The sequence below is a fragment of the Macrotis lagotis genome, chromosome 2 (assembly GCF_037893015.1).
Source record: "Macrotis lagotis isolate mMagLag1 chromosome 2, bilby.v1.9.chrom.fasta, whole genome shotgun sequence".
NCBI lineage: Eukaryota > Metazoa > Chordata > Mammalia > Peramelemorphia > Peramelidae > Macrotis > Macrotis lagotis.
The window spans coordinates 105,251,856-105,273,605 of NC_133659.1; the positions used below are offsets into that span (position 1 = coordinate 105,251,856).

The window sequence follows — 21,750 nt, forward strand, 5'->3', positions numbered from 1 at the left end:
GAGGAGAAGAAACTCTTTTCTGCATATTTAGGGAAAATTTCTTAAGGAAAGGTAAATGGATCTCTCACAGATGGGAATTCTAAGAATTGTGCCACTGCTTCCTCCTATGTCAGGGCTTACAGGAGACAGAGTTAGCCTGTCTATGGCAGTCCTTTCTCCCAGATGCTCTGGTCAGCCAAAGGAAGCAGATGAAATGGGTAGGGCTTGGCATTCCTACCTCTGCGCACATTGTTCCAGAGGTGGTCCTTGCTGGCACATCTTTCGAATGCTTCAGGGAGCTTTATGGAGCCTGAGCAGATATACCAGAAGAGGATCCCGAAAGCATAGACATCCACAGAATTGTCATATTTTCCTACATTAAAAGAAGTAAGGGGAAGCCAGTGAGTGGGCCAATAGCCAATTGCACTCACAATGGTGTATCCTTATAGAACTTTGTCCTTTTCTTCCCCAGAGGATTTTCATACCTGTGATTTCAAGGGTCACAACCACCCTCTATAGCAGCTGCCAAGGCAGATTTTTATGCTCCACATCTCATAGTTGATGAAACAAAGAATCATGAAAGTTAAGTAACTTGATAAAGGGACACCAATCATTAGTAGGAACCGGGAATAAAGCTCAATGAAGACAAAAGAATGAGCAAAAGCATGGAGGAAAGAATGAATAATGTGTGTGTGTGTGTGTGTGTGTGTGTGTTCTGATACAATGAGGAAAAAAAAAGGAATGATAGCAGAAAAAACATTGGTTTAAATGCATAATAATTAGCAGCATTTTAAGATGTTTTTAAAAATAGCTACTATATCTTTTAGTTACACTTATTACAATATTACATACTAAATTTACAGTATATATTTTAACCCCTAGGTAAGCTGTAAAATCTCATGAGGGCAGGGACTCTTTTCTACCTCAACTTGAGTTCTCTCTCCCAAGACCCTAGCCTTATCCTCTGCAGATAACAGCTGTTATAAATGTTTGTGGATGCATAGTCTCCTTGGGATATTTGGACTGTTATTCCCATTTTTCTGGTGATAAAACTGAGAGGCAGAGTGGTTGTGTGACACCTAGAAGCAAAGTTGACATCTGGGCTCAGGACTTCCTGACTCCAGGTCCCAAACTATCCACTGTACAATTTCATTGGATCTTCAAACAAATAAACTGTGCCATTGAATCAAAATATCTTTGTGACAGAAAGTTCATTCTTTGTAAAGAAACAATTTATTAAATAAAATATTTTATTATATATAAAATGCTACTTTTGGTTCATAGAACTAAAGAAATAAAATGGTACAAATAAATGAATTGATGATTGTAGAACTGAAGTTGAACTAAATTTCAAAACAAGAAGATCATGCTGAAGAAAAACTATACTAAGAAGTAATGGGAAATTAGACTGGATGGATTAGATAGGATATTGCAAACCAGGCACAGCAGTTATGACTTAATTTAAGGAAAAGGGGACAGGATGACTGCTAGATATGGAGAAAGAAAGAAGTTTCCAAATTGACTCTAAAGTTTGCAGCCTCCTACCTAGTTATTTCTAGAGTAGAACAGAAACATGATCAAAGTGGTGATCTAAAAGAATTAGTCTTGTAAAACGAGACAGAGAAAACAATTTTATACAATAACAACATTACAAAGACAAACAGTTGTAAAAGATTTAAGAACTCTGTAATGCAATGACCAATCATAATTTAAGAGGGCAGATGATAAAACAGGGTATCCACCTACTTCACATCAAAAAGACTCAGGATGTAGAATGAGACTTGCAATTTTTGGACTGCTAAATGAAAAATAATTAAGTAAAAATGTTAGAAAAATAAAAGGATTTGTCTGACAGAAGCCTGCAGAAAAGATTGAAGTAAAAATCTAATCAAGGGATGGAAACTAGATAGGAGGCTGCTAAAATAATATAGTTACAAAGGTCTGGAATTCAAATAATGGCAATGGAAATCTAGAATAAAGGATCATTCATTCAAGAGGAATTTTAAAGGAAGGAATGACAACACAAGGCCCAGGACTGTTCTAGACATCTGAGCCTTGGCTTACTCCATTTTGTAAATGGCTGTGAAGAGATCCTGGGAGAGATGGAAGGAAATTCTAACTTCAGACACCCCACCCCCGCCCTTCCAGTTTTCTTGTCCAAGGGTACTTCTACTGTCCTAGACATCAGACTCAAAACTTTAAGAGTCAACCTAGAAGCATCCTTCTTTCTCCAGATCCAGCAGTTGCCAAGCCCTGACCCCTCTTCCTGTAAAAATATCCCAAATGTGTTCCTTCTTCTCCATTCCAACCACCACCAATCTAGTCCTCATACTTTTATTTTTGTAATCACCTCCCAAGCTTATCTCTCTGTACCAGTCTCCAACTTCCAATCCATATTATATATTACTAAAAACATACTGCTTAAAAAAATAATATTGTACAAACCTCTCAGAGAATCAGAGAATATTAGAGCCCAATTCAAGATGAGGACCCGAAATCCTGGAGGTCATCTAGTCTAATCCTTCTACTTTACAGATGAGAAAACAAAAAGGCATGATAACTTTCCCAATGTCAGAGAAGTGGTTGATGGCATGGCTGAGATAAGAATCGTGGCATCTTCCAGTTTAATTTTTTCCCACTACTCCACAACTAGTTTATCATGCTACTCCTTTATTCAAAAACAAAACCAAACAAAACTTTCACTGTTCCCTTACTGTCTAATATATTCCCCTATCTGGATTTCAAGGGTTTCCATAAGGAGATTAGTTTTCCTAATCTTTCCTAAGAACTTTCCTAAAATGAACCTATTGTTCTGAACCTGTATGTAGTCAGCCTTTTCACTCTGCTGTCACTAATATTTCCCCCCAGTCCAAACTCCCTGGAAATATCTTCCCTTTTTCCCAATGCCACTCAGAAACCTTCCTCTGCAACCTTCAGAGTGCAACTCAGATTCTATCTGTCCATAAGAATTTCTCTTCCAATGCTGCAGTCTTCAATGATCTTCCCCTTCTCTGATCTTGTAAAGAAATTACAGTATGACCTACAAAATTTGGGTTTAATTCTTTCTCTAATTTTATATTGGCCACTGATTATTTCACCAATTTTAGCACAAGTCTCTCTTACTAGATTATAAATTCCCTGAAGGCAGGGTTTATTGTTTACACTTAATCTTCTCCACCCAGAGTATCTATGCACAATCCTGGGCCCTTATTATGTGTGTTGAATAAGATGCCTGATGACTGATTCAACTGATTATGCATCAGTAGCATCTGAAACCAAACTCTGAGAATGATAACTGAAACATCTGTTGGTGGTATACTGTTGCCAGTATACTGTTGCCCTGATGATTCCTGCCCCTTTACACACACACACACACACACACACACACACACTCTCTCTCTCTCTCTCTCTCTCTCTCTCTCTCTCTCTCTCTCTCTCTCTCTCTCTCTCTGTGTGTGTGCTTCCTTCCTCTTCTTCTGTAGCTTCTTTCTCCTCTTTTACTCTTCCCCATGCTTTCTTCTCTCTTACCTATGTCTATGGCATATCAGTTGCTTTTAAGGGTATGGCTTAACTTTTTTGGCAATATTAAAAACTAAGAAAGTTATTGAACCATATCCTAAACCCCACTATCTCCACCAGCCTCACCTGTGAAGAGCTCTGGAGCCATATGGATTGGAGTACCCACAATGCTGCCAGACATCATGGCTTCGGGCTTGCAAAAACCCAGGTCAGTGATCTTTGCCCGGTTCTGCTTGTCAAGCTGTAAACAAAGCAAGGCAATAGTCAGATGATAATACTTTTTGGCTTCTAGTGTCTTGCAAAGAGGACTGCCTAGATTTTAAAGTTAGCACAGAATTTCATAATTAAAAAGGGTCACAGAGACCATCTGGTTCAATATATACCTGAAAAAAAATGTCCTCTAAATATCCCCCAATATGTTCAATTTAGTCTTTGCTTAAAGACCTCCAATGAAGGGGAAAACCACTACTTCCCACAACATTCCATTGCTGGATAGGTCTAAAGGTTATCAAGTTTTTCTCATATTAGTCTCAGATTTGCTTCTTTTCACCATTCATCCATTGTTCCTAGAGCCAAAGAAATAAGTGTAATCCCTCTTCCAGGTAACAAGCCTTGAAAATCTTGAAGATAATGCTCATGTTCCAGGATAGATATCATTAAGTAATCCTCAGATGATATAAAATTAAAATTTTCCCCCCACCCTCATCCTGGTTATCCTTCTCTGGATGTGCTCTAGCTTTTCAATGGCTTTCTGAAGATGTGGTACCCCACACTCAACACAATATTCCAGATGTAATTGGATCAGGGCAGGAAACAGCATATTGGTCACCTCCTTATTCCTGGTAGACTATATTTCCCAGTACAGCCTAAGATTTTATTGGGCTTTCTTGGCAGCCCTACACATCACAGTGTTGACTCATATTGAACTTATAATCTACTAAGATTCCAAGACGTTCTTCAAGAAGAACTGCTAACCAACTCACTTGTGAAGTGAATTCTTTTGAGCCCAAAGGTATGCTTTCTTTGTTCTATCCCAATAGTCAAGCCTATTAAGAATCTGAATCCTTGGGGCAGCTAGGTGGTGCAGTGGATAAAGTACCGGCCCTGGAGTCAGGAGTACCTGGGTTCAAATCCAGTCTAAGACACTTAATTACCTAGCTGTGTGGCCTTGGGCAAGCCACTTAACACTGTTTGCCTTGCAAAAGCCTTAAAAAAAAAAAAACCTGAATCCTGACTGTTATTCCGTGTATACTACCTATCTATCTATCTATGTTGTTGTTCAAATAAATGATAAAGATGAAATATTTCAGGGTCAAGCATTGATCCCTAGGGTACTTAATCATGAACCTTCTTCATTTACATTGAACCATTAGGTACACTCTGGATTCAATCATTCAAAATCTGAATCTACCTAACAATGCTATGATGTCTATGATTTTTTTCCACAATAGCACTAAAGATTCAATCAAACACTTAGCTAAAGTCAGTATAAACTATAGATGCAATTCTCCTGATCTGCCAGTTTCAGGACCTCATCAAAAAAAAATAATATTAGTTTATTAGAATTGGTAATTTGTGGCTTTCAGTTATCTTGGATTTCATGTTCCCTTACATATAAGTTCATTCAGAGAAGCATTTCTGATCCCAAATGCCCCCTCAAACTCAAAAATATATACCACAGGGATGAGTATTAGGGCAAGAGGAGGCTCCCTAATCACTTTTAAATCCAAGCCTGAGTCTCCCAGTTCAGCTGACTATCTGGGAATTTCCTGGGGAGGATATACTTTAAGGAATTCTGAGGATTTCTCTTTTCCCCAAATAATTGTTACCTACATACCAAGAGTCTCTAGAAATATCAAAACTCTTTTCAAAGAAAGTGATCCAAAAAATAATTTCATTGGGATAGCAAGGTGAAAGTAAAGTTCTAACTCTTTGCCAGCTAAACTGCCTAGATTTGTCTCACCCATGTTTGAGCACAATTTCCATTTTCAGCCAAGACACAACAAGCCAGGCCTGAGACATACTGAAAACAGCTTGGATTCTCTCCACTCAGACACTCCCACTCCCCTGTGTCTCTGTCCAAAAGTCCAAGATCCAGCTTGTGGTTAGCAGAGCTACCATCCTGTCCACTTCAATTCTCTCACCCAAATTCCTTCTCTCAGGCCCTTTAGCCCACAAGAGCAAGTATCCTAGGGAACAGCCCTTACCAGTACATTTTTCAATTTGATGTCACGGTGGACAAGCCCCTGGCTATGCAGAAAACGAATTCCTTCTACCACATCCAGGGCTATCTGCAGACGCATCTCCAAAATCAGCCCAGCCTGTGAGAGACAACAAAATTCATCTGTCATCTTCAGAATAACTCCCCACTTCCTGGTTGTTCAAATAAACGAATATATGTTCAGTGGGATTATCAAAGAGACAAATGTCTCCAGTATAGAAAGAGAGAAATATGAAATAAAGATGGAGGAATGGAAAGAACAAGAGAGGGGCAAATAAAGCAAGGAACAAGAAATTTTAAGAAAGACAAGTACAAATCCAATCCCTTGGGAGTTACAATGAGATAAACTGAACAATTCTCACATTTGGCTTTGGACTAGAGATAATCAAAAGATTGAAGGGCCAGCCTCATGGATCCTACCTGTACCAAGAAGGAGGCCTAGATCAACCACAGAATTGTCCTTCAGCCTTAACTATAAGCATTTCTACATCTCTTGGATTTCCTCCTATTGCTAGACCTAAGAGACTTCACTTTACCACAACTGACCCAGATTTGGTTATATGAGTTACAAATGTCCAAACTGTCCATAATAGTTAGATTCCAGACATTTGTAGCCCATGTCATGTCATCTAAAGTGCTAAAGAAGTTTTCTGGTCCATACCAGAATAGATGATAGTAACTAATCCTAGCTTCTCAGAAACAGAGGAAAAAAGTACCTTTGAAAATCATTTCCCACATTAAACCAATGATCAGCTTCATGTTTCACAAAGTTCCTGGTCCCTTGTAGCATTTCTGCATTTCCCCCTGGCCTGCCATTGAGGCCTCCATATGCCAAGTACCATATGGAGGCAGTAGGAGGGGACCCACCCTGAAGTTCTGTGGTAAATCTTTCCTCTTCCCCCACAGCTCCCACTAGAGTAAGAAGGGGAACTTCTCTGCAGGCAGATTGAAAGCCTATGCATTTCTCTTTATGGTTGTTGCTTTGGACAAAGGAAATTCAATATCTAACTCAAAGCTTAACCATAAACTCATGTCTTAAATTCAAAAACCTTCAAAAACTAAAAAGACAATTCCTTAGCATGATATTGAAGGGTTTCCATAATTTAGTCCTAGTGTTCTAGATAATTTCTAACTTATCTCCTACTATTTCACTAAACAAACCCCCTGCTTCAGTCTGATTTATCTATAAACTGCTCCCTCAACAAACTTTGGTCACTGTGCCTTTGATCACTATTCCACCCGCTGGGAGTACCCTTCTCCTAGACTTCTCTCTGCCTAGTCAAACCTTACCCATCCTTTAAGGGCCAGCTAAACCTACCTATATTAAGAAATTTCCTTTGTTCATCCCAGCTCCTGCTTGGGCAGATGTGTGAGCTACAAATCACATGCTCACATGTTCTTAGCATTTATATCATTCATTCCCCATTATAAACTGGATCGTATGATGGTATATCTCTTCCTCAAATAGATTTTTGTTTTTTAAGCATAACATCTGTGTTGTTTATGTCTTTGTATCCACAACACTACAAAAAATTATCAAACAACCTACTACAAGCAGGAAAGCATAAATATGCTGGGTAAGGTACAATCCCTGCTCTTATGAAGGAATTTTAAAAAATGAAAAAGAGGATGACAGATAACTGAAACAAAAGGCAGAATGGAAGATTGATTCCACAAAAGGGACACAGAGTTATGGTGCTCAAAGAAGGGAGAGATCAAATCTGGGTGAGGGAATCAGGAAGGAGTATCTGAGATGGGTTTTGAAAGATGCGTAGAATTTCCCCAGGCAGGAACTGGGAGGGTGAGGAATAGAGAAGCATTTCACACAGAAGAAGCAACAGAGACAAAGCATATTTGTGTTAAAAGTGAAGTATCAAATCTGGCTGGTGTATAGGGTGTGAGAAGGCAGGGATGTACAGAGAGATAAGACCAGAAAGGTTGGTTAAAGCTAAACTGCACACAGTATGCCAGGCTGAGAAGTTTAGATGTTATTCAGCAGGCAATGGAGAGACATTGAAGGGTAGGTTTGTTTTTAATCAGGGAAGTCAAAAGACCAGAGCTTTGCTTTAGAAAGCTAATCTAGTAGGTGCATACAGTTTACACTGGAAAGGGGAAGAAACTAAAGGTAGGAAGGTCAATTAGGAGGTTACTGAAATAATTTAAGTAAGATATTACAAGGGTCTCAAATTCAGTGATAGTTCTGAGAACGGAAAGATGAGGATGGATAATAGAGACATTGATTCAGCAGATCCAGTAGAACTTGACAATTAACTTGATGTGTAATCAAAGATAACTAAGGTTTTAAATTTGGATTGTTTAGTTAATAGCTATACATTTTGGAAATAAAAATTGAGGAGTTGGTTTTAAGAAGGAAGATAATGATGTCTGTCTTAGACTTAAGTATGAAATAAAAGATTCATATCCAAGTAAAAATGTTCTATGGGTAACTGGAAAACTAGGGCAAGATAAAGATTGGAAAAACATTTGCATAGAAGCCACAGCTAAAGCTGTGACAGAACCATAAAGAAGAATGTAAAGAAAGAGGTTCAAAAAGAAAGGGCTCAACAACAGTTATGAGAACAAGGCATTGGACAAGGTGATTAAGAATTCATTAGTATCCTGTGGGAAAGCACATTCAAAAGAGTCATGTGTTGGAAAGCCAGATGGTAAACATAAAACTAAGAATTTTATATGTAATTGGTGCTCAATAGGAGCAGGAGAGTTATGAGAAGTCTGTGTATTACAAGGAGTCTGAACTTCACTACCATCATGGAAAGTTAAAATGGTTGATGACAGGAGTCTCCATATACTAAATATACTCTCCAGCAAGGAACCCTCTCTGAGAGTGAAATATCTAAGAAGGTCTCTGGGAATTAAGGAAACTAACATTTTTTGAAAACCTGAAAGCTCTGAGAAGTAAGGGAAGAAGAATAAGAAGGAAAGCTGTGAATTTAGCAGTCAGGCTGGCCTGTGTTACCTCCCTGCCCTCACCTTCAGCCCTGTGTAAAGGTCCCGGTGTAGCCGCTCCATGATGAGCAGCACCGCAATACTGGAGCCACCGCCGTAGTTGTAGTCGATGACGGAACCATGAAGATCCACCAGACGCTCATGCTTGGGCAGAGACCTGGTAGGAGGGAGAGGGGTCTGGGCTGCAAACCACATGCCCCATTCCTATAAGGCATGCCAGGACTCAGGGAAGAAAGGACTTCTAGATTGGTCCAGAGGACAGAAATCTGACTCACTTCCCAGACCAGAAACCTTAAAGTAGCTGAGCCTCTATGACCAAGGAGGAATGTAACACAGAAAGACAGGGAAAGGAAATTGGAATAGGAAGGGGTTTAGGCTAGCAAATCAGCCTTGGCCTTAGAGGGAGTCCAGGTTTAAGCACTGGTCTACAAAAACCCAGCATTGAGAAATGCAGAGAAAGGACATAAGCAGATAAGTTCTGTACTTGGGGTATAGAACTTAAGCCAGATCTCTGGCTGCTTCTATGCATCCTTAACCAGACAGATGGAAACCAGGACCCACCTCATATAGTGAAATTCCAAAGCCAAGTCGTTCCAGTGCTTCTCATCTGGAGGGACAACTGACTTCAGGGCACAGGGGAAATGACCTCCCCAGTTGTCACACAGGTACACCACACCATATTGTCCCCGGCCTAACTCCTGGCCCAGTTTAGGTTTACCTATAAGGCACAGAGAGAAGGACGGCTAGGGCTCAATGAATTCTCTCTAGGTGCCTACTTAAAGAATCCTGTCTATAAGAAAAACAAAACTGCTATCAATCCAAGGTTTTTGGAATTCATTTATCTGGTGTAGTTGATACATGTTGGTGCTAACCAGGTTTTCTACAAATGGCAGATCCAGATGAGGAACTTTGGTAGTTTAAAAATAAATTAATGGCTTACACAGATACACAAGGATGGAAAAGAATTTCTAGAGTCCCCAAGGATTGGTATTTTCATCGGGGTTATGACAGAATTAGCTGGTATTCAGCCCCTTCTTCTATCTTGCTCAGGGGAAATGACAGAGACTCACGATGCAACAAGACATCCTGCAGGGAGCGGCTCTCCAGGGAAAGGCGGGCCAAGCGTGGAGCATGGTCTTTCCGTACCTTCAGCCACAGGTCCTCAGTTTTCTCTAGACGGCCTGAATGACCAGCTTCCAACTAGAGTGCAAACAAAAGAGATATGACCATGGCCTACCTGCTGAGAAGTCTGGTTAAAGATAATTCCAACCAAAAGCCTCCTCTCCTTGAAAGAATAAGCAGATTTTATAAAGTTGTGGTGAGCCAGGATACATGGCTCCTGGGAAAGATTAAGTGTCTGAGGACCTTTGTTCAAAACCTGACTGCTATCAGTATGACTTCAGAGAAGTCACTTTCCCTTTCTATATTTTCTCATATCTCAAATAAGGGTCATCCAAGGTCTCCTCTAGCTCTAAAACTACCATCCTATCAATAGCTCTCCCTGAGTCTGAGGCAGCTGGTGGACCTTGGATAGAGCCTTGGACCTGGAGTTTGGAAGCCCTAAGTTCAATTCTGGTCTCAGAAATTTACTGGCTATGTAACCCAGGCAAATCACTTAACCTGTGTTTATCTCAGTTTTCTCATCTTTAAAATGGAATAAGAGTACCTACTTTCCAAAATGGATGTGAGGATCAAATGAGGTAATATTTGTAAAACCTTTAACCCAGGGTCTAAGATTTAGTAATTGTTTGTTTCTTCCTTCCTTTCTTCCACATCTTCAAAACAAAGGGATCAGCCTAAATCATCTCTAAGGTCTTTTCTAGCTCAAAATCTGTGATTTTGGGGCAACTTGGTGGTGTAGTGGATAGAACACCAGCCCTGGAGTCAGGAGGACCTGAGTTCAAATTAGCCTCAGAAACTTAATAATTACCTAACTGTGGGTCCTTGGACAAGTCACTTAACCCCATTGCCTTGTCAAAAAAAGAGAAAAAGAAATCTGTGATCCTTCTATGACACACAGCACATGGACTGCTCTGTGACTTGGCTTTGGCACTGTGCCCCATCTTAACTTTTCTGTTGCTCATTCTGTGATATAGGGGAAATAAATCACTTGTGCTTCTCCTTCTCCTTGTATTGGGCTTAAATAGATAATCATGTGGAAAACAAAAAGACCAATCATGACTTCAAAAGATCAAAGCATGCTTCTTGTCTCTTGGCTAAGAGATGGCAAGTACAGAAGCAGAATGAGGTACAGGCCATCATGAATAGCCACTGAGTTGACTTGTTTTGCTTAACTGTGTGGGGCTCTATTGGAAGGCCAGGAAAGTTATCAGAAAACAAGAATAATATTTTATAGAGGGCATCAATAGAACATTTATATAATTTTAAAGTAAACAGATAAACAAATTTCCAGGGAGGATAAAATCAAGTCAATACAGATTAACAAACAGAGACATTACTCTCTCTGAAACAACTCCAACCCCTCCTCCATAGGCTCACCTGTCTCAGGGAGGCTGCAAATGCCTCATGAGAGCTATTAAGCCGGGTCCGGAACTGGCTGCAAATGCTCTTGGCCAGCTTGGAGGCACTGAGACTCTCAATAGCATCCTGAGCCACCTTCCTCTTCCATTCTGGAGTAACTGCAGGTGGACTTACCCATGTGATTCGCTGGATAATCTGTCAAGAAAAAAGCGATGAGATCAAGAACACATTAGGCAGAAGATGCAGGAAGATACAATGTCAATAAAATAAGGCACCAAAAAGGAGGAATCATAGGCGGGTTGGGACTCTAATCCTTACAATACTAGTTAGTATTAAAAGTAGGGACATCAACCCAGAGGGAGTCTTAAGAGAACAAGGGAGTTTAGGGTCCAAGCTCCTAAGCCTAGGATAGATCCATTCAGTGCCATCAAGTTAAGAGATATGGCTGATGAAGCATGTCTCTGTAATTCAAAGTCTATCAACGAGCCTAAGTTCTACATTATAAGAGAGACTACAACCCCTGTCTCAGGGGACAAAACAGAGCCCAAACAAGAAAGATATTTAGTTAGTGGGAAAGAGAGTTCTAATGGGAAGTCTGTGGCTACCCTAATTAGAGAAAGATCCCCAGTCCTCTAATGGATGTCGTTATAGTGACAGGCACTAGGGGGCGCCACAGTTCACAGAGCATCAGGCCTGGAGTCAGGAAGATTCCTCTCCCCAAGTTCAAATCAGCCCTCCAACACCTGCTAACTGTGTGACCCTAGGCCAGTCACTTCACCCTGTCTGCCTCAGTGCCATTTATAAAAGGAGATGGAAAAGGAAATGGCAAATCCCTCTACTACCTTTGCTAAGAAAACCCAAACGGGATCTTGAAGAGTTAGACACAACTGAAATGACTAAACAAGGAGCTGGGCTTGGAGTAAAATGACTTTCACTTTACCCTAGCTCTACCAGTCACCACCTGTGAACTTGGGCAGCTCACTTTCCTCTCTGTGAGGAGTTTTGACCTCCACAACCCGTTAGTTCAATTTTTAAGCCTATGCTCCTGGGCTCCAGTCAGTCCAAGTACCTGTTTGATCTGCTCCCACAGCATCCTGGTTACTGTTGACCCTGAGTGAAATGTAACTTCAACATGATAGGCAGCATTTAAAATCTGAAAGAGAACAGATCACCAATTCACCAGTGTCTGTTTCAGAAAAGAAAATCAAAATACTGGTTTCAAAAGTGGGTCCCAGACTCAAGGTAACAAGAGCAAGGTCCCTGCTGGTTTGCTCCAAGATAATTCCCAGAGTTTGACAGTCCCAGGGCTTCTTTCCTCTTCCCCTTCTCTACCTTTCTGACATTTTAAAGCTTATAAACACTTCCCCCCCCCCCAGGCGGCAGACAGATGGATGGGGGGAAATGACACTTCTGTTAGAGGTGTTTGGCTTGGGTAGAGGGAAAACTTGTAGCTCTAAGTCTGGGAGTTAGGTGTGAATGCTGTTTCATTTGTCAACAAGATTTCTTTTTAAAAATCATTCCTTTATGAGGGGTAACTAGGTGGCACGGGGAATAAAGCACTGGCCCTGGAATCAGGAGGACCTGAGTTCAAATCCAGTCTCAGACACTTAAATATTTACTTAGCTGTGTGGCCTTGGGCAAGTCACTTAATCCCTATTGCCCTGCAACCCCCCCCCCCCAAGAAATCATTTCTTTAGGTACCTGTTTGAGATAGTTACTAGTGATGTGGACTGAAACATCTTGGGACTTTTCCAGGCTCTGCAGACACCGTTCCAGGGTTCCCACAAAACTCTCACGCAGATAGTCCACAGAGCTGATCAGCTTATTAGCCACAGCCTGGTTAAGCTGGGAGATGATGAGTTCCTGAATCTGGCGGATACAGCATTTGATCTCTCGGGTGCCCAGCGGTTCCCCATTCTCAGGGATGATAACATCTATGGGAGATAAGGATGGGAGCTAATCAGCAGATGGGAGGGAGGGGAGGGGGAAGAGCACAGTGAAGAGAAGGGCCACCTACGTCAACAGAATATACACTGACAGTGGCTCCAGGAACAACTGGGTGGTAAATGGAACAATGTTATGCATAAAGCAGGAAGATTATTACTATGACTAGAAGCTGTGACATTAGGGATGTCACCTACCTTCCTCCTGGGCCACATCTCAACACTCTTTCTATAGAAGGCATAAAGGAGACAGGATATTGATAAAAAAGGGGCTCAATATTTAGAACACTACTATTCATCACCTTGGTCCTCCTTCCTACACTCCCAAGTACTCCTCAGCACTTCCTCCATGAGGTAATTCAGGAGAGTCACCCCTTTACTTGTCTTTAAAAAGTTTTATAGGAAAACTAACCTGCTAACTTCCATAAGTCTAGGTGTGGTGTCTCTGTATAACAAATACAGAATAATACACCATCCTCCACATATAAATATATATATATGTATATATATATATATTTATATCCTTCACATATATAAAAAGTATCACTAACCCATTATTGGTAAATATTGCAAATGAAACTATTTCCCCTCTAGAGGTGAAAGACTAAACTGAACTATCCACACTGCCTTAACAAATTCCCCCTATAAATCATTCCTTTGGGGGGGGGGTACATTGATTATTAACAACAGGACATATTGGCAAGGCATCTAGTTAGAGTTTAGGGTATATGTGATCTGTGGTCACAGATTAATAATAATGATAATAAATAATAAATAAAAGCAATTGGCACTTACACAGTGTTGTAAGGTTTGCAAATCACTTTACAAACATTTTTTCTTGTATTTTTTTTGGCAAGGCAATGGGATTAAGTGACTTGCCCAAGGACACACAGCTAGGTAATTATTAAGTGTCTGAGGCCAGATTTGAACACAGGTCCTCCAGGACCAGTGCTCTATCTACTGCACTACCTAGCTGCCCCCCAAATAGCTTACTTTATAACAAAAAATTCCAACTAGAATATAGGGAATAATAGGAAGAATTTACTTCATTAAAATGATTTTATGAAGTGGAATTTTGTGTCATTCTTCTTTAATTAGGGTTAAACAGAGTCTGTGTTGTTTGTAGACTACAACTTAATAGCCAATATAACTAACAGATTTAACAACCCCACTAATCTGAAATTTTCATCCATTTTTATTAATATTCAAAAGGAGTGGGAAAAGAAATAAAATCTGAACTGCTGGTCTAGGACAACATTTAGGGTAGAAATTAGGTAGACTGGGGCAGCTAGGTGGCGCAGCGGATAAAGCACTGGCCCTGGAGTCAGGAGTACCTGGGTTCAAATCCGGTCTCAGACACTTAATAATTACCTAGCTGTGTGGCCTTGGGCAAGCCATTTAACCCCATTTGCCTTGCAAAAACCTAAAAAAAAAAAATTAGGTAGACCCTAATAAAGCAAGAAGCTAAAAGTTAAAAAGCAGGAAGAATAAGAAAGCCTGGGATATATTAGAGAAAGCTGAGAAGAGAATTAATAACAATATTCAAGTACATGAAGGATTATTATATGGAGAATAGTGAACAGCTGTCCTCCATTTTCATTAGGGACTGGCAAAACAAGTGAAAAACAGGCTTATACTACAAATTAAGACTAGATGTTAAGAAGAATTTCCCAATATCCAGATAAATGTCTGACTACACATAGTAGTGGAACTTTCTGTAAAGATCTTTCAGGAGGCAGACATTTTCAACTTGCTAAATTATTTAATGCAAGATCCCTGAGAATAAAGGGAAGAAAATACTAATCTAATGAGCCCTTTTAGCTCTACAAATTTATATACTCAGTTTCTACAATTCCAAGAAAAGGGTCAGAAGATCTGGTATGGCTAGACTCCTCCAGAGTTCCCTAGCAATTACTCAGAAACAGACCTTTGAACTCCATATTGGCAGCATCTTCCAGAAGTTCTTCTTTCATGATATTGAGAGTCTCCACGATCATGTCCTTCATCTCCTCCTGTTTGCGGTTAGCAATGTTCATCAGTGATTCATACAACTCATTTTCCTTCTTTCGAGTGTACTCGAGCCGCTTTGGAGTGATCTGCAGATCCCGCTGCATGTCAAAGGCCTGGTTGATAAAGATATCCAGGCAGCGGCAGTGCACCACATTCAGAACCGTAGCTGCATCTACAAGGTGCGTCTGTAGCACCTGGTGAGTGAATGTGTTCAATTGTCTCAGCTTATCACTCTGTTCCACCACCATGCTCTGAGCTTTGACATTTAGGCCAGGAGTCCCACAGTTATGGTGACTGTCATTCATATAGTTCAGATCAATTAGTTGTCGGTGAAGTGATGATCTTTCAGTCTCCATTCTTTTTTTGGGAGAAGATTTAGGGGAAATCAGTTCAGAACCCAGCTTTGGCACCTTGAAAAAGAATATAGGTAGAGAAAACCGTTCCCGGATATCTCTCAGTTCTTCTTCATCTCCTTCTGAGAGTTCATCCTTGTTGATGGCAAAGATCACAACAGGCAGGACACCATTCACTAATTCACCTAGAGTATCCACTGGGGACTGAAATCCACGGCACGGCACAACCACAATGTCTACTTCCTGGAAAGTAAAAGGGAACCAGATCAACACCACTCTACTCCTAATTGTGCTCTTAAACTGAAGCCAGAATCTGGCTGTCCTAAATGGATGTTCTGTCAGTTTTCCACCTCATTTTCCTAGCATATATAAGTATCCATTCATAAATAGTTAAGATGAAATGGAGGAGGCCCCTTCAGTCATTTTAGGCTGGGAGAGCAATTCATCTCTAATTCCCCCTGTCTATTTAATAATGCCCTTGGCTGCTAAATGAGGTTTGAAGAAAGAAGGAAAGACTGCACAAAGGACAGGATGAAGAATAAACTAAGCTGGTAGAAGAGTTAAAACTCAGGCAAATTGCTCAAACTTCAGCTGCTTCAACCCAACTCTCCATTTTGACTCTGAGATGACTTTGAGACGCCAAGCGAAAGATGAATAGGACTTCTATGAATTTCAAGGACTATCTTGAGTAGCTCCAGGTTCTTTTCCTCTTGCTAGCAACTCAAAGCATCTGCCATCAGTGTTCCTGTCTTCTTCATAGGTGACTGAAGTCCCTGGGATTCTTTCAATGCCCTTGGCCTAGGACAAGTTCCAGCTCTAGAGCATTAACTATATGTTCATAAGGTTTCTAAGGTTTGCAGACTTGTGTATTTTATGTTCCTAACAGTTATCAGATAGCTGGACTTCAAATAAAAGTGGATGTCCAAAGATATTCACTCTCTTTCAGAGAGATAATGTATCCCTTCCTTACTTTATTTGGGCAGTAAATAGTTTGAGAGGCTTTTAAAATACTCAGTCTCCTATTCTCCTACTCCCTAAACAGGTCTCTACTCTCTTCCTGAGTTTGTGCTTCTTTTCTAAACTAGCAACAAGGATGAAGATATGCCAGACTATTGCTTTTGCTCATTCTTATTTACATGTAGCAGGTTCTTTGGAGTTTTTTAATCTTTTTCATTCCACACAAACCTTAAAGGTCTCAGCCTCCTGTTCACCACAAAGGTGCTCTAAGTAAATTTATTTCAGTTCTCAAATTGGTGATTTTATTCATCTGACCATTTTCACTAAGCTCCCTTATGCTGAAATGCTCTAGCAATCTTAGTGTTTGGAATCTAAGGCCAAACTGCACAAATCCACCTACTCTCCACCCAAAGATGCCATTCCAAGAGGAGATTGGCTGGCCCATCTGCACCATCAAATGGATTGTAACTATTGTGTTTAGAAGACTCATTTAACACCCTTCCCTTCTGTTTAGTGAAATCCCATTTTCAACCCCCTAGTCATATATCATAGTGCCTAATTCACTTTAGTAAGAGAAATTCAAATGACAGTAAGCATGAGCAAATGCATAAATGCTCTAGGGAAAAAAAAAACCTCTAAGTTTACAATCCAAATGAATTTCCATGTAGGAGTTGAATTGGGATATATTCCAGGATAAACATGGAGGTGAGGGAAGGGAGATAGATGACTTTTAAAAAGAAAAATCCTGTTAAAAAAAAGAAAAAGCCAAATTTCTAGGTTTCTACAGACTTCTCTTAAGATATAAATATACTATATGTAAATGTAAACCAGAATCAGGAATTTTATTTTCCAAATAAAGACTCTTTAAACAAATTAACTAACTGCCCACATGTGTAAAATTCATCACAAAATGGGTTCAGAGGACTTTCCAAATTCCCCAGGAGACTCCAGGCTCATACATTTGGCATAGCTTAAAAGGCCTTCCAAAACACATCTTGTATGTAACAAAAAGTATAGGAAATAGGTTATTCAATTCCCTTTCTCAACTCACTAGTCCCTTCATTAACTTATTTTCTGACCATCATGAGAGTCAAAAAACAAGGCTTGCTGCTAGTATAAACTTGGCAAATATACAAATTAGTTTGGAATGGGATATGTGATTCTGCAATATTCACCATGAAGGGATGACTCATGCCAATGGCGGTAAACAAAAGGGGAAACCAGAGCTGTCTCTAGGAGACAGGGAGTGAAAAATAATAATTAATACAGTCAGAAGGGAGCCAGAGAGGTACAAGACTGTGTGATAGCCCAGATGGGAAAGGAATGTGACCTTAAAGTCTCTTTACTATTATGTTAAACCACTTTCCAAGTACAATATGTAGATTGACTCATATTCCATCAATTCAGATGATCCCTCTTTATCTGAAATTGGTGTTTATACCCTGTTCAAACTATGAAACAAAGCAAAACTAAGTGAGAGATTTTATTCTTAGTCTGGTCAGAGGAAAAAGAATTTTCAGGGTGTCCTAAGGTTATTTTAACAATCTTGATTTACAGTCATTAAAAATTCCTAAAAAGATTGTTCTTAAAATGTGCCTTCCTAAATCCCATGAATAAATCAATTCTTAAGTTATTGGAATTGCTCTGAAACTATAAATTTGATTGGTAGGATTGAAAAATCCTACCTGTAAAAAACAAATGTCATTCAGAGAATTTGAAAATTTACCTTTTTTGAGGGGAAGGAAAAGAAAAGGGAAATATGAAATTGAACATTTTTAATAACAAGAAAAAATGACTATTGTATGTATGTCTTACTTTAAGCACCAGTTTTACATACGTTCTCCTGGCTAGGACACCTGACATATTGTAACTGAGGGTGATTATGGTAACTGATGATATGTAGGTGGCAGATGCCTTGGAGTTCTGGATATTTTGGAAGGTGTGTGGCCATAACTCTGTAGTAGAAGTAATGTTGCCCCAACACAACTTTGATTGTGAACAGTTTATCTTACCTTGTTTCTCTCTCAGTTTCACTTCTAGTTTCCTTCTGCCCTAATTCTCTTCCTACCCTTCTTCCTATCAGAGGTATAAAGTAGAGTAGTGGTCACTGATTATTTATTTTTAATTAAAAGGAAATTCATCTTTTTCATTCCTATAAATTACCCTCTTAAATTAACACTTAAATATCACTCCCATATCTACAAACTGTGAGCTTAAGAAAAACACTTTGACTGACAAGGGTGATAGAAAATGCTATTATCTACATCCAAAGAAAAAATTATGGAGTCTCAATGCAGACCAAAGAATACCAGTTTCACTTTTTAAAAACTTGTTTTATGGGGGTTTTTTCCCCTTTAGTCCTGATTCTTCTTTCAGAACACTAATATGGCCCAGTGGAAAGAACACTGGTCTTGGAGTCAGGAGGAAGGGGGTTTGAATCTGTCCTCAGACACTTGACACTTATTAGCTGTAAGACCTTGGACATGTCACTTAACCCTGATTGCCTCTCATTCATGGCCAACTCCAGTCATCCTGAGTCATATCTGGTCAATGAACCCAGATGGCTCTGGAGGAGAAAGTTATCCAATTCATGTGCTTGTTATGGCATCACCTCCCCCAATGTCATGGTCTTCTTCAAGAATGAAGGATAAATGTCATCATCATCAATATGGAACTATGTTAAACATGATTCTATATATAAATAACCTATAGCAGATTACTCACTGCAATAGTGAGGGGCGAGGAAAAGGAGGGTACTAGAAAAATGTGGAACTCAAAATCTTACAAAAAAGATTAATATTGAAAACTATCTTTACATGTAATTGAAAAAAATAACATTAAAAGAAAACCACTTTGGCTCTTGCAAGGTCTAACTCGTGTAGCTGACCAGTCTGACTCTTCCCATAAACCTTCCCCAAATTGTATATATTTCCTTATATAAATCCTCCCTGAGAGGATTACCATGAAAAACTCCCAATGGGGGTTTTCTTTGCCTAATAAGTACCAAAGGACCCCAAGATTTGTATAAGATAACCAAGAGCCCAAAGAACTAGCAATTAGTTTTTCTCTCTCTGTGATGGAAAAAGACAATGTAGTCACCCTGAAAGAGGGACACAAGTAATGTTAGTAAAAGGGGACATAAGTACTCACATTTTATAACGATAAGAAGTCATTATTGTGCCAGCAGATACATTTGTAACTCCCAAATCAAAAGGTGCTGGACATACCCTATTAATATCAGTTATTTGAAAGAATCGTATCTTTAGTATGTTCTGCTCTACTGCCTTTTTTGAAAGCAGAGAATTACATAGTATTCTTTATGCTAGCTGCTTAAAAAATAATGGACGCCCATGATAATAAATTCAAGTCATTTCTCCCCCTTTCCCATCACTGATAAATGACCCTTTATGAGTTATAGGATCCAGTAAACCATGAAGGATGAAGCAGCATAGTACACTGGACTTGGAGACTAGAAAAGTTATATTTGAATCCTGCCTCTAATATTTCCTAGATGTGTAACCCTAAAGTGAGTAACTTAAAAGTTGGTGAGGTTCAGCTTCCTCATTTGTAAAATGGGGATATCAACAGCAAGTCCTTCACAGGATTGTTATTAAAATCAATGCCCTAGGGCAGGTGAAGCTCTCTGCTCACTGTAAAACCCTATATAAATGTGACTGTGGCTATTTGCATTACTATTCTCCACCCTGAAATCACTACATCCACAGCAGTACCTGACCTTTGCTGCTCTGCTCTAAGAACCTTTCCATCTAACTTTGAGCTGGAACTTTTCCTTTGTGATGATTTCCCATTAGAGTGGCAGCTCCATAAGGACAATACCTTCTTACTTTTCTATCTATATCCCCAGCACTCAGCACAATGCTTCCGTTCTCAATTTAAATGCCTAATAAAGGCTTCAATCATTCATTATTATGAGAAAAGAGCAAAAGAAAAATGTCAATAAGCTTCATGTTTGAAAATAAGAGAGATTTTTCAAAGAATGTAGGTTCCATAAGTGAGAGACACTGGGGAAAATGACTTTTTAGGACATCTTTAAAGGTAATCTATGTAAAAGTTCTATGTTGGCCATAATGACTGCAAAGTCTATGCCTATAAAACTCCACTCTTTGTCCTCAGGTCAGTAGAACAGGAAAGGACATCATTATGCAAGCAGATAGACATTGGTAATAACCGAATACAGAGGTGCCAGCAGGAAGCATCCAGAGAGAAAAGAGAACCTTAAATCCCCTGAGAACCCTACTTCTTCAGGTTAAAAATCCCCTTAACTGCAAACCAAGATTCTGGTCACTGAAAAGAATTGTTGTAGAATGGTATTGAAAGAGAAAAAGAAAAGTAAAAGCAAGAGAAAGGCTGAAGAGGGGAAAGGGGGACATACAGGAAGATTTGAATTGTTTGAAATCTTTCTTCAGATAATCTTTTAGAGTAATTACCTTTAACTGAAGACTAGGATTTCAATCTCTTTGCTTTTCACATGTTAAGAAAACGTATTCTTTCCTTCAGGTGGTATATAACATTTAACAAAAAAAAATGTCATATTGCAGTGAAGCAAGAAAATTATTCCTCTCTCAATCCTATAACCCCTCAAGTTAATCAGAGGATTGACTAAGAAATCTATATATGTTGAGGAAAGGAGGGAAGGAAGAAGAAATACAAAAACAGAAAAGACAGGTGCCTGCTTTCTAAGAATCAATACTTTAGTCTATGTTTGAACTTCCCTATCTCTTTTCAATAGATCTCTAATTTTTCCCCTTTCCTCTTACTTCATAGTTAAGGTTTCTTTATATGAAGTATATTTTCCGAATAGTTTTCTTTTCTCCTCTCTCCCATACATATCTCTCCATTTTTTTCTTGTAATAATACTTCTTAGCCCTAACGCTCTATCCTTCTCTTACCCTATTCCTCCTCCAAAATCTTTTTTTTTCCTGCTTTGGAATACCTTCTAGAATTCTACAGTTTCTAAACTGGAAGGATTCTTAGCCATTACCAGTGAGAAATATACCTAAAGCATAATCCTTTTTTGTGACATACTTAAAAGCAAGCCTACACCTGAACATCTGTGACTGAGTACCTCATTGCTTCCAGAGGTAGTTCACTCCATTTTGGGATAAACCTAATTGTAGGAAACACTTCCTTACATTGAGTTTAAACTTGTTTCCTTGTAATTTTCACCCAATGTCCCTATTTTGATTTTTTGGAATCAAGAAGTACTTCAACATGCTAGCCCTAAGTACAATAATCTTTCAAAAATCTTTTCTCCAGACAAAACATCCCTTTATACACTACAGCCTACATCATTCTTTTT

At 39.3% G+C, this 21,750-nt stretch overlaps 1 protein-coding gene across 4 annotated transcripts in view; it reads right to left on the bottom strand.

The window, feature by feature from the left end:
* DSTYK (dual serine/threonine and tyrosine protein kinase) overlaps positions 1-21,750 on the bottom strand; it is a 55,803-nt gene that overhangs the window by 4,818 nt on the left and 29,235 nt on the right. For all 4 annotated transcript variants that reach the window (XM_074222476.1, XM_074222478.1, XM_074222479.1 and 1 more), the window contains exons 3-12: positions 15,038-15,716; positions 12,869-13,101; positions 12,237-12,320; positions 11,186-11,362; positions 9,757-9,886; positions 9,248-9,404; positions 8,711-8,843; positions 5,706-5,819; positions 3,625-3,739; positions 218-352 (exon numbers count right to left, since the gene is read on the bottom strand). In XM_074222476.1, the coding sequence (XP_074078577.1) occupies positions 218-352; positions 3,625-3,739; positions 5,706-5,819; positions 8,711-8,843; positions 9,248-9,404; positions 9,757-9,886; positions 11,186-11,362; positions 12,237-12,320; positions 12,869-13,101; positions 15,038-15,716 (1,957 nt within the window). The remainder of the gene's footprint in view (positions 1-217; positions 353-3,624; positions 3,740-5,705; positions 5,820-8,710; positions 8,844-9,247; positions 9,405-9,756; positions 9,887-11,185; positions 11,363-12,236; positions 12,321-12,868; positions 13,102-15,037; positions 15,717-21,750) is intronic.